The sequence below is a fragment of the Rhincodon typus genome, chromosome 18 (genome assembly GCF_021869965.1).
Source record: "Rhincodon typus isolate 14 chromosome 18, sRhiTyp1.1, whole genome shotgun sequence".
In the NCBI taxonomy this organism is placed as follows: Eukaryota; Metazoa; Chordata; class Chondrichthyes; order Orectolobiformes; family Rhincodontidae; genus Rhincodon; species Rhincodon typus.
The window spans coordinates 39,420,195-39,433,821 of NC_063349.1; the positions used below are offsets into that span (position 1 = coordinate 39,420,195).

The window sequence follows — 13,627 nt, forward strand, 5'->3', positions numbered from 1 at the left end:
CAGTGGCAACATTTCAACACACAAATTGGATTCGTAGGAAGCTACATTTCTGTTTTTGTTGGAAAGCATGTGCCATGTATGCTGCAGTCATTTCCATGGAATCTCAAAGTAAATTTCATGCTTTGAATCACACACAAATTATCCCCCTCATTTATGATAGCAAACCCAGCCTCCCACACAACGTACCATTTACTGATTAGGGTTGAAGAAATCTTCTACCAGCTAGCCTTACATTAAGACCAAGGTTAGAGGGTGCAGCAATTTCATTCCTAGTCTCACTCCTCCAATGGTCATAACAAATTTGTAAATTGACCAGATGCTTACATCGTCTTTATTGCAGAAGATACAAATACCATAGGAACAGCAATAGGCCATTCGACCCATTGAGCCAGCTCCTCCATTTGACGTGATCATGGCTGATCGAACAATCCAGTGTCTTTCACCCACCCCATCCACATAAGCCTTTATGCCATTTATAATAAAAAAAACTCTAAGACCGACCTTCCACAGCCCTCCGGGGTGGAGTATTCCAACACTTTATGAATAAAATAAATCTATTTATCTTAGTCCTAAATGACATCACCCTTATTTTTAATTTGTATTCACTGGTTCTAGACTCCCCATCCGGGGGAAACATCTTACCTGCATCTATCCTGTCTATCCCTTTAAGTATTTTGTGGGTTTCAATGAGATCACCTCTCATTCTTTAAAACTTGAGAGAATATGTATGATAGTATAAGGTAGGGGTGGAGGTTAGATAGACCTTACGATTAGGGTAAAAGTTTGGCATAACATCGTGGGCCGAAGGGCCTGTACTGTGCTGTACTGTTCTATGTTCTATGTTCTATGTTCTAATTTAGGTTTTCCCAATCTTCATTGGACAGCCCCACCATCCCAGGACAAGTCTGCTAAACCTTTTTTGCACTCTGTCTATGGCAATAATATCTTTGCTGAGATAAGGAGACCAAAACTGCACCAGTATTCCAGGTGCAGTCTAGCCAAATTCCTTTGCAATTGAAGCAAGCCTTCACTACTCCTGTCTTCAAATCCTCTTGCAAAAAAAGCTGACATTCCATCAGCCTTTCTAATAGCTTGTTGTACCTTCATGTTATTCCTCAGTGACTTGCAGACAACCTCTCACCATTTAAGAAATGCACATCTGTTCTTCCTACCAAAGTGGATACCATTTTTCCACAATATATTCCATATGCCATAGTCTTGCCCACTGACTAATCATGTCCAAATCTTCCTGAATAAGTACAACATCTTTTCAAAACACACATTCCTGCTTAGCTTTGTATCTACTGCCCATTTGGAAATAACAGTATTACATTTGGTCCCCATGTCCAAATCATTGATATATGTTGTGAGTAACTGAGGCCCAAGTACTGATCCTTGTAGTATTCCACTAATGACAGTTTGCCAGTGTGAGAATAACCCATATTTATTCCTACTCTTTGTTTTTGTCTGTAATCCAATCCTTAATCCATGCTAGTGCATTACCATGTGGCGTGGATGACATGAAGGCACAATGGTTAGCACTGCTGCTTCACAGCACAAGGGACCCAGGTTCGATTCCAGCCTTGGCTGTCTGTCTGTGTGGAGATTACATATTCTCTCCATGTCTTTGTGGTTTTCCGCCAGGTGCTCTGGTTTCCTCCCACAATCTAATGATGTGCAGGTTAGGTGAATTGGCTGTGCTAAATTGCCCAAGTGTCCAAGGATTTGCAGGTTAAGTGTATTATAGAATCCCTATAGGAGAGGCTGATTGGCCTCCTCCTGTTCCTGTGTAACAGACTCGAGAGTCTGAAAGGCCTTTCCTGTTGGACCTTCTCATGTGCCCCTAGAAGAGGCTAGTGAGGCTGAATGGCATGTAATGAGTTTGAGAGTCTGATGGGTCATTTGGCCAATTGAGTCTATATTGACCCACTGAAGAGCATCCCAGCCAGAAACCCCCCGAACCCTGCATTTCCCATGGTTAATCCACCTAGCCCACACATCCCCGGACACTGTGGGCAATTTAGCATGGCCAATCCACTTAACCTGCACATCTTTGGACTGTTGGAGGAAACTGGATCACCTGGAGGAAACCCATGCTGATACAGGGAGAATGGGCAAATTCCCCAGAGACAGTCGCCTGAGGGTGGAATCAAATCCAGGTCCCTGGTTCTGTGAGGCATCAATGCTAACCACGGAGCCACTATGCCACCATGGCTTGGCCATGGGACTAAGTGCGATAATCTTCAGAGGGTCAGTGCAGACTCAATGGGCTAAATAGTCCCTTGCTGCACTGTAGGGATTCTATGATTCTATGTGCTGTAACCAATCACCCGTGGAGGACCTTATCAAAAGCCTCCTGAAGATTCAAACATAGCACACCCATCAACTCCCCTTTATTATTTTTGTTTGTATCATCTTCAAATAATTCCGACAGATTTGTCTAACCTTAATTTCCATTCACAAATCCATTCTGACTACGCCCAGTGAGATCATTTTTCTCCAAATTGTTCATTTATCACATCATTTATGATAGAGTCTAGCATTTTCCTTGCTACTGATGTAAGGCTTAACCGGTCTGTGTTCTTTTTGTTCCCTTGCCCCTTCCTTATGGGCTGATATTTTCAAGCTTCTAATCTGCAGGAATCATTCCAGACCTCTGGAAGTTTGGAAGGTGATTACCAATGCATTGACTATCTCTGTAACCAGTTCAAAAACAGAAATTCCTGGAAAAGCTCAGCCGATCTGGCAGCATCTGTGGAGAGAAATGAAAGTTAACATTTTGGGTCGAGTGACCGTTCCTCAGAATGGATTCTGAGGAGAGGTCCCTCAACCCGAAACATTAACTCTTATTGCTAGGACAAGAGGGCATAGCCTCAAGATTAGAGGGAGCAGATTTAGGACTGAATTGAGAAGGAACTTCTTCACCCAGAGGGTTGTTAATCTATGGAATTCCTTGCCCAGTGAAGTAGTTGACGCTACTTCAGTAAACGTTTTTAAAAAAAAGGTAGGTTTTTTTTGAACAATAAAGGAATAAGGGATACGGTGAGAACGCAGGTAAGTGGATCTGAGTCCACGAAAAGATCAGCCATGATCTTATTGAATGGCGGAGCAGGCTCGAAGGGCCAGACGGCCTACTCCTGCTCCTAGTTCTTATGTTCTTATGTTATGTTCACACCTCTTCAAAACATTCAATTCATTGAGTTTTGCAGTGGGTTGCCTCTTTGGCAGCCTCAACGCCCACCAGCTGATTTTAAGTTAGACTAATGCCTCAAAGTCATAGCTGCTTCTTCACTGCATCAGATGGCAAACAGATGACATATTTAATTAACTGTTTGCCAAAAATTGGCCCAACAGTTCGAAACGTAGAAGTAGCAGAAGCAAAGAACAAGCCATTTAATAGCCTGCTTCTGTCATTACCATAATTCTACGAGTAGATTAAAGCTATCTTGTTGAGCAAACTTCAGGTGTTGCTGGCAATAAACATGCACCTTTTCATATTAGTCAACTTCATTCCCATCCAGTAAGAAGCATAAAAGGTCAGCTTTAAGATCTGTCTTGAGATTGATAATGTTAACCTTTGACCTTGATGCTAGTTTAGCTATGAAGTAAGAAAGACATATGATTCAATCCTCAACATTCAAAAAATGTTAAGAAATAATTTGAGATAGCAAGAACTGTAGATGCTGGAGTCAGAGACAACACAGGATGGAGCTGGAGGAACACGTCCGGCCGGGCAGCATCAGAAGAGCAGGAAAGTTGATGTTTCGGGTCGGGACCCTTCTTCAGAAATGGAGAGGGGGAAGGGAGCTGGGAAATAAATAGAGGAGGGGTGGGGCTGGGGAAGGTAGGTGGGTTATTCATAGGTGAGTGCAGGTAGGGAGTGGTGGAGAGTGGTCAGTGGGTTGGTTAGAGGGTATAGGTGCGTGAGAAGATGGACATGTTGTGTCAGGTCAAGGAGACGGGGATGAGAGAGAGGCTTGGACATGGGATGAGGACAGGGGTGGGGAGATTTTAAAACTGGTGAATTCCATGTTTAGGCCATCGGGCTGTTGGCACCCGAGGCGCAATATGAGGTGTCTTTGTTCCTCTCAGCTGCACTCCACTTCCTGCCGAACTCCCTGATTCTAGTTAGAAGACTACCTATTATTTTAATGTACATGATCTGTGGAAGAGAAATGCTCCTTTTAACAGTGTAAAAAATGGAAATAATCTTCTTTTTATTTGGTCACACAGTAGAACTATGTCAAGGTTCTCTGAGGCTACATCTTGCAGTAAGCAATGCTTCAAGTCGGAGAAAGAAGAACAGATCTCTCTGGAATGGTAAGCACATCTTATTAATTCACAAAGCTAGTTTTTCATTAACTGAATCACTCTGAAAGAAATAAAGCATCTTGCTTCATACTTGCTGTCACATCAATTAAAAAGAATCGACTTCTTCAAAATTCCCAACTTAATGCAGTCCGCCTTTTCAAACTAAAGTGAAGTAATTTTCCATATTTTTTAAAGTTTTCACAATTCCAAAATTGTTTTTCAATGTGACTTTGGTTTTTAGTGATACCTGTAAACAAGATTTATTGTACATATACATCACTAGGTAGTATACTTTTGAATTGGAAGAGATTGATAGTGCTCTATAAAGTGTTCTATTAAGTTCTGTAATAATATTTCAAAATAGGTATAAACTGTTCAGTTTGTTGATAGTCTTTAAGGTAAATTTAACTGATGTTTTTACTTGTCGTCCTTACTTAAGTAAAACGTATTGTAAACCATTTCTAGGAAATTGCATTAACATTAGCTATTTATCTTTTTGTTCTTGTTACTGATAGGGGCTTTAAGAATGCTCATACTGCACAGCTAATGTTGAAACGAGCTCAGAAAATGAAATCCAAGAAAGCAGAGGCTAAAAAATTGCTGGGTATGTTTATTTTCCCCCCTGCAACTTGGCAGTCATCCAGTAGGACTTTCTGAAGGGCAAAGAATTGGGTTCCATTCACATATTCTTTCAAGATAAGTGTTAACCATTTCATCCACCACAGTATTCTTAAAGCAAATGTATACATGTTTATTGTTTTGATATGCTGTGAGCATGTCTTTTGTGTGTAATTGGTTTTATCATAACCACAGGGTTGTAATCTTACTTGCATGTTAATTCAGAATTATTATTTAAATGCACACTATATGGTGCGACCTTGATGATGTTAATTTAGCAATGCAGTTGATGTCTCATCTGCCACTTGATCAAAAGATTTTGTTTTCCTTTTGTATGGCAAGTATTGGAAAGCTGAAGCAATTTTGCAATAGCAACCAATCCCCACTCTCTTTTCCCCTTCACTCTATTCTAAGCCTACATTTTGTTTAATTCTTCTTCCCAGTTGGGCATTTACCATCTTTTCTGATCTTCCCCTTTCTGACCCTAAATGATCTGTTCATAACAAGGACCTTAGTTTCATCCCCTTATGCCCAATTTCAATGAATTTCAAGCTCAACCATAACCTCTGATTTCTTGTTACTGCCCATGCTTCATACTGTGTTTTTCAATTAAGAAGCACCCTTCCTCCATATTGTGTCACCAGCATTCTAAATAATATTGGACCCCTTCCTTATGGTATCTTATAATTAAGAATTCACTGCTGTTTTCTTTCTTTGGTCTTGAGCTTCATTGTTCTCTCAATGCCAGCAGTGATATTACCATAACTAAATCCGTTGATGAAGTGGGCAATTGCTTTTGTATAGCAAAACAATCCTTAAATAAGCTGAAGACAGCTATCTAACTCCTTTTCATACTTTCTACTGTCAAACACTAAACTATGAATTATCAGGTTGTTACTGGTCTAATATTTTACAGCTTATTTCCTACAGTCTCATTGTTTCTCCACCTCTGCAAGATCAATTTATTATTCCTCCATAAAAGACACAGAGACTAGACTATAAATGTAATTTTAAAAATACTGATGCTGGAAATCTGAAATAAATGGAGAATGCTGGAGAAATTCAGCTGGTCTGGCAGAATCTGCGGAGAATGAAATAGAGTTTATGTTTCAAGTTTGGTATGATTTTTCTTCACAATCTTCAGAGACTAGACTGATTGTTTCAGACTGCTCCTGTCCCATTCTCTGATCTTGCAACCATTTCACTGCCCAATACCCCTTCCCCACCCTATCTACCTAATTCCTTGTACTTAATGGTGGTTTGAGTTTCTTCAGCCCCAGTCATCTCCATTTCATTGTGCATATACACTTCCTGCACACTTCTTTTTCTCTCTGGACTGTCCACTTCATTCTTAAAAGGAAGCCCATGGATCAACATCTTCCTCCACTTGCCTGAACTTATTCTCATCCAGAAAAACTTATGTTCACCATTTGGAATTTGCATTGATACACGATGTCTGTCATTTTATAAGTCACATGAAATGTTCTTCAATCTTATTCAAGTTCCATCCTGAATTATCCTTGTGATAAGGAGTTTTGTGTCACTATTTCAAAGTAGAAAAGGGAGTTATTCCTGGTTTTCTAGCCTATATTTATCCCACACTCAGCAGAACTTGTAAAAAATTATGATCACTTTTGTAGTCATAGCTTGTAATAAGCAAATTAGCAGCTGTGTTTCCTGTGTTAGAATGGTTACTACAATTCAAAAGTGCTTTATTGGCTATAAAATGCTTTAGACCTCTTGTGCTCAAGTAAGGTGATGTATGAATACAATTTGTTATTTTTCATCTAATTCCTATCAAACCTGACCTTCAATTTTGATTGATACATGATATTTTATAGTTTCTCTGATTTCAAATTTTACAACACGGGTGCAAGTTGCAATTATGCAGCTATGGTGGTTATACCCAATCTTCAATGGCCAATTTAAGATTGGCAGTCAGGCTCTCAGTGTGCTTCATTTGTACATATTAGAAACTACATTTTTAATACACACGGCCCTGTTCTTTGTACACAGGAGAAACACATACACATTCTGTGCCTGTTTCAACTCAAAATAGGTGGCAGCCATTCTCTGGTTCATTTCCCATGGCAAGGCATCAATCAGCAAAATTAACTTGCCTTAATTTAAAATGCAAGCATAGCTTCGCAGTTAACAATCTGTTATTGTTAATTTATGCATCATCCATCGCAACTTCTCTACCAATCAGAGCCTACTTGCCAACCAATGCTCTCATATATTATAGATGTTGCTTTTCCTTCACATTGGTCTTTCTTGCAAATTGTCCTGGTAAGTACAGGGTGAAAAGCTTTAACAAAATGTTTTTTTTTCAGCAATACTAATGTAAAAGTAGCTTGCATAAGACCAGATATTAAATTGATGGAAACATTCCAAGATGGCCCAGCAGAATTTCCATATTGTATCTCATACTTTCTTGATGTGCCCCATGAGGCTGACTTTCGTCAGTCTCAGAATATTCAGGAAAGGGAGGGAAAAGTAGCTGGCAAAGAATTTCTTTCCTAGTCACTCAACTATGCCTTTTGGCAGTCTGCCCATTGACAGTATCCATGGATCTGTCATTGTATTGGCGCCATTCTGCTTTCTGAATAAGAAAACAAAAATGAACAAAACTGAACTTTCAAAGTGGGAATTACAAACGTCAAAATAGAACATCAACACTTCTTAGTCCAATTGTCATGCTTCAATCAGGAAAATGTTTTAAAAATCTTGAACATTTTATTGTTTGGTATTTTTTATGGTAAAATCCATCCCTAACTAAAGATAATATTCTATGCATCCTCTGTGCACAATAATCAGAAGATTTCACTGCATGCATCTTCCAAGCTCACAATCACCACCGTCTAGAAGGACAGGGGCAGCGGATACGTGGAAACACCAACACCTGCAAATTCCTTCCCAAGGCATTCACTATCCTGACTTGGAAATACATTACAGTTCCTTTAACGTTGCTGGATCAAACTCCTGGAACTCACTCCCCAATGGCATTGTGGGCCTACCTACAACAAATGGATTGCAACAGTTCAACAAGGCAGCTTAACATCACCTTCTCAAAGGCAACAAGGGATAAGCAATAAATGCTGGCCCAGACCAACATTCCATGAATGAATAAGATAAATTATGTTATGACCTATTTTTCAAATCAACCTGTTCAGAGATGTTGTTACACACCTCTGGGGCAGGTGGAAACCTGTATTCCAATTGGCTACACCTGTTGCAATGGTGTCAACCATATCTGTAGGCCTTGATACACTTAGAATTAGAATTAGTTTTTATTGTCATGTGTACTCAAGTACAGGGATACAAGGGTACAGGGAAAAAATTACAATGTCACCATTCACGGCACCAACTTAGGTAGAAAATCATAGTTACAAAATAGAAAAATTAAAAAAAAATAGAAGTTCAACATTACAGTTCTTCATAGTTGTAGTAAATAAAGAAATAAAGTTAAAAGTTCATAATTACAGTCCTTTTTTAGCCGTGGGCCTGCAGTCGCTCCATGCTGGGCTTTCCCCACGAGGGCTCGCACTCCCCACAAGGATTCGATCTCTCCCCACAATGTAAAGCAAGGGAGCTCGAGCAGTTGTGCCAACTCCTCCACCAGTAGGTGATTACATTGAGGAATAAATCCTCTTCTAGAAAAAGAGTGGATGTGGTGACAGGAAAGCTCGTGGGAAGAAGGGGGCGGACTTAACATCCTTCTAGAAGTACAGTAAGCGGTACTGTACACAACTCCAGATGTGGTCTCATTAATGCCCTGTTTAACTGCTGCATAACCTCCCCACTTTAGAGTTCACTTTAAAATAAACCATCACCCATGTAAGAGGGGTATAACACAATATTTTTTCTGAGGGTTGAGTGTCTTTGGAGCTCTTTCTGAAAGGATGGTGGAAGCAGATCAATCATAGTCTTGTTGGAGAGTGGGAGTAGGCTTGAGAAACTGAGGGGCCTTCCCCTGAACCAACTGGTATACAGCTACGGAGTAGCTGGGCCAAAAGGCCTGCCTCTGTGCTGTACATAATATATAATCAAAGGTTCATGATCTTTGAGCTATCTGTGTGTTCAAATCAATGTTACATTTCAATAAAGGCAAACATAATAATGTGATTAACCAGACATTAATAAATTCACTTCTTTAAATTCAAACTTCTGATAACAGTTTTTCCAAAGCTAATTATAGCTGTCTTTCTTCTATATTGCACATTGTAATATAATCAGTCATTAACATTAACAGATCCCTCATTCTTTAAAAGTATGTAAATTTTCTACATGTAGGAAATAACTATGAAGCAGTTAAAGAAAAAATATGTTCTCAATATTTCATTACACAATATTCCATATTCTCAGAATAATACAATATATATTCCTTCAAGGCCATCTAATCATTTTATTTTCGAAAATTCTTTTCTTTCCAAGATTTCCTTCCACACGAGTGAGGTCAATTCTCACCCTTTTCGTTGCAACACTCTTCGTTGAATTAGCATTGTCCCAAAGAGAACCATTATTCATGTAATGTTACAAGAGCGCATTTTTCTTAGATTTCCTTAGGATATTATACAAGGACACTCCCATGTCTGAGATAACAAGGTGTAGAGCTGGATGAACACAGCAGGCCAAGCAGCATCAGAGGAGCAGGAAAGCTGACGTTTCGGGCCTAGACCCTTCTTCAGAAATGGGGGAGGGGAAGGGGGTTCTGAAATAAAAAGGGAGAGAGGGGGAGGCGGATAGAAGATGGATAGAGGAGAAGATAGGTGGAGAGGAGACAGACCGGTCAAAGAGGCGGGGATGGAGCCAGTAAAGGTGAGTGTAGGTGGGGAGATAGGGAGGAGATAGGTCAGTCCAGGGAGGACGGACAGTTCAAGGGGGCGGGATGAGGTTAGTAGGTAGGAGATGGGGGTGGGGCTTGAGGTGGGATGAGGGGATAGGTGGGAGGAAGGACAGGTTAGGGAGGCGGGGACGAGCTGGGCTGGTTTTGGGATGCGGTGGGGGAGGGGAGATTTCGAAGCTTGTGAATACCATTGGGCTGCAGGGTTCCCAAGCGGAATATGAGTTGCTGTTCCTGCAACCTTCGGGTAGCATCATTGTGGCACTGCAGGAGGCCCTGGATGGACATGTCGTCTGCGGAATGGGAGGGGGAGTTGAAATGGTTCGCAACTGGGAGGTGCAGTTGTTTGGTGCGAACCGAGCGTAGGTGTTTTGCAAAGCAGTCCCCAAGCCTCCGCTTGGTTTCCCCGATGTAGAGGAGGCCACAACAGGAACAGCGGATGCAGTATACCACATTAGCAGATGTGCAGGTGAACATCTGCTTGATGTGGAAAGTCTTCTTGGGGCTTGGGATGGGGGTGAGGGTGGAGGTGTAGGGGCAGGTGTAGCATTTCCTGCGGTTGCAGGGAAAAGTGCCGGGTGAGGTGGGGCTGGAGAGGAGTGTGGAGCGGACAAGGGAGTCACGGAGAGAGTGGTCCCTCCGGAAAGCAGATAAGGGTGGGGAGGGAAAAATGTCTTTGGTGGTGGGGTCGGATTGCAGATGGCGGAAGTGTCGGAGGATGATGCGTTGGATCCGGAAGTTGGTGGGGTGGTACGTGAGGACGAGGGGGATTCTGTTTTGGTTGTTATTGTGGGAAGGGGGTGTGAGGGATGAGTTGCGGGAAATGCGGAAGACACGGTCGAGGGCGTTCTCGACCACTGAGGGGGGGAAGTTGCGGTCCTTGAAAAACGAGGACATCTGAGATGTACGGGAGTGGAATGCCTCATCCTGGGAGCAAATGCGGCGGAGGCGAAGGCATTGGGAATAGGGGATGGCATTTTTGCAGGAAGGTGGGTGGGAGGAGGTGTATTCTCGGTAGCTGTGGGAGTCGGTGGGCTTGAAATGGATATCGGTTTCTTGGTGGTTGCCGGAGATGGAGACAGAGAGGTCCAGGAAGGAGAGAGAGGTATATTAGAGATGGCCCAGGTGAACTTAAGGTTAGGGTGGAACGTGTTGGTGAAGTGGATGAACTGTTCGAGCTCCTCACGGGTGCACGAGGCAGTGCCGATAGTCATCAAGGTAACGGAGGAAGAGGTGTGGTTTAGGGCCAGTGTAGGTACGGAAGAGGGATTGTTCTACTCCCATATCTGTTGCTTTCAGTAGTGCCATTGTTTCAGCAGCTGAGGTGGCTTTCACTACCCTTATTTTTCTCAGATTCCCTGGTCAATGGAAAACATTTATTACTCTTTCACCAAGTGTGATAAACCCTGTCATTCCTGAATATCCTTTTGGAAGATTGTCATGTGAAGTTTCACTAATAACGAATAACTTCAGATGTTCTATAAAACATATGAATTAAAAACAAATAATGACTTAAATGGAGAATGACTTCTGTATTCTGAGGTGCAGAGAGATCTAGGTTTTCTAGTGCATTAGCCACAAGCTGTTAGTGTGCAGGTACAGCACATAATCAGGAAGGCAAATAGGATGCTAGCTTTTATTAGGAGAGGAATTTAACATAAAAATAAGGATCTTATGCTTTAGTTATTCAGAGTACTGGTCAGATTATACATTATATACTATGCACAGTTTTGATTTTCTGACTTATGGAGGCATGTCAGAGGAGATTTATGAGATTGACAACTGGAAAGAACATATTGTCTTCTGAAGATAGGTTGGATAGGCTGTGCTTATTTCTACTGGAATTTAGAAAGGTGAGAGGCATATTGATTGAAGTGTATGAGATCCTGAATGGTTTTGATGAAGAATAGATGGGGAATGGTAGTTGTAGTGTTTTTGGAGCTATTTCTGAAAGGACGCTGAAAGTGGTAATTGTAGGGGATTCTCTAATTAGGGGTATAGATAGCATCCTTTGTAAGCAGGATCGTGAGTCCTGCATGGTATGTTGCCTGCCCTGTGCCATGGTAGAATTTACTCTGCAATTTGAGAGGGAGAAGCTGGAATCTGATGTAACGGTATTACAGTTTATTAAAGGTAACTACAGAGGCATGAGGAAGAAAGTGACCAGAATTGACTGGGAGAGGAGCCTAGCAGGAAATACAGTGGAACAGCAGTGGCAGGAGTTTCTGAGCGTAATTTGGAAGACATAGCAAAAGTTCATCCCTCGGGAAAAGAAGCATACTAAAGGGAGGATCAGGCAACCATGGCTGACAAGGGAAGTCAGGGACAACATAAAAGCAAACGAGAAAGCATATAATGCGGCAAAGGGCCGTCAGAAGCCAGAGGATAGGGAAGCCTGCAAAGACCAACAGAGAACAATGATAAAAGAAATAAGGATGGAGAAGATTAAATCTGAGGATAAGCTAACCAGTAATACAAAAGAAGATTGCAAGAGTTTCTTTAGACATATAAAGGGCAAAAGAGAGGCAAAAGTGGACATTGAGCCACTGGAAAATGATGCTGGAGAAGTAGTAATGGGGAACAAAGAAATGGCGGAGGAACTGAACAAGTACTTTGCATCAGTCTTCATGGTGGAAGACATGAGTAACATCCCAAAAATTCAAGAGAGCTGGGGGACAGAATGAGCATGGTGGCCATCACCAAGAAGACAATACTAGAAAAACTGAAAGGTCTGAAGGAGGATAAATGCCCTAGAGCAGACAGACTGAGTTCTGAAGGAGATAACTGAAGAGATAGTGGAGGCGTTAGTGGTGATCTTTCAGGAATCGCTCGAGTCTGGGAGGGTCCCAGAGGACTGGAAAATCATAATATAATCTCCCTGTTAAGAAGGGAGTAAGGCAAAAGATGGGAAATTACAGACCATTTAGCCTCACCTCGGTCATTGGTAAGATTATGGAGTTCATTGTGAAGGATGAGATTTCTGAATACTTGGAAGTGCATGGTAAAATGGGGCAAAGTTAGCATGGTTTCATCAAGGGGAGGTCATGCCTGACAAACCTGTTAGAATTGTTTGAGGAGGTAACAAGCAGGTTAGACCAAGGAGAGCCAATGGATGTTATCTACCTGGACTTCACGAAGGCCTTTGAGAAGGTGCCACCCAGGAGGCTGATGATTAAGAAATAAGGGCTCATGGTGTTAGTGGCAAGGTGCTAGTATGGACAGAAGATTGGCTGTCTGGCAGAAAGCAGAGAGTGGGGATAAAAGGTCCTCCTCAGGATGGCAGTTGGTGACTAGTGGTGTTCCACAAGAGTCAGTGCTGGGACCACAACTTTTCACTTTATACATTAATGATCTAGATGAAAGAGCTGAGGGCATCCTGGCTAAATTTGCAGATACTACAACGGTAGGTGGAGGGACAGGTAGTATTGAGGAGGCAGGGAGGCTGCAGAAGGATTTAGACAGGTTAGGAGAGTGAGCAAAAAATGTGGTAAGTAGAATAAAACGTGGAAAAGTGTGAGGTCATGCATTTTGGAAGGAAGAATAGAGGCATAGACTATTTTCTAAATGGGGAGAAAATTCAGAAATCTGAAGTGCAAAGGGTCTTGGGAGTCCTAGTCCAGGATTCTCTTAAGGTAAGCTTGCAGGTTGAGTCAGTAGTTAGGAAGGCAAATACAATGTTGGCACTTATTTCAAGTAGACTAGAATATAAAAGCAGCGATGTACTTCTGAGGCTGTATAAGACTCTTGTCAGACCCCATTTAGAGTATTGTGAGCAATTTTGGGCCCCATACCTCAGGAAGGATGTATTGGCCCTGGAGTGGGTCCAAAGGAGGTTCACAAAAATGATCCCAGGAA

At 41.8% G+C, this 13,627-nt stretch overlaps 1 protein-coding gene across 1 annotated transcript in view; it reads left to right on the top strand.

Moving 5' to 3' along the window:
• The window catches only part of lrriq1 (leucine-rich repeats and IQ motif containing 1), a 197,777-nt gene that overhangs the window by 132,930 nt on the left and 51,220 nt on the right, over positions 1–13,627 (top strand). Inside the window, exons 21-22 of the mRNA XM_048607661.1 lie at positions 4,234–4,320; positions 4,827–4,915. Of these exons, the coding sequence (XP_048463618.1) occupies positions 4,234–4,320; positions 4,827–4,915 (176 nt within the window). The remainder of the gene's footprint in view (positions 1–4,233; positions 4,321–4,826; positions 4,916–13,627) is intronic.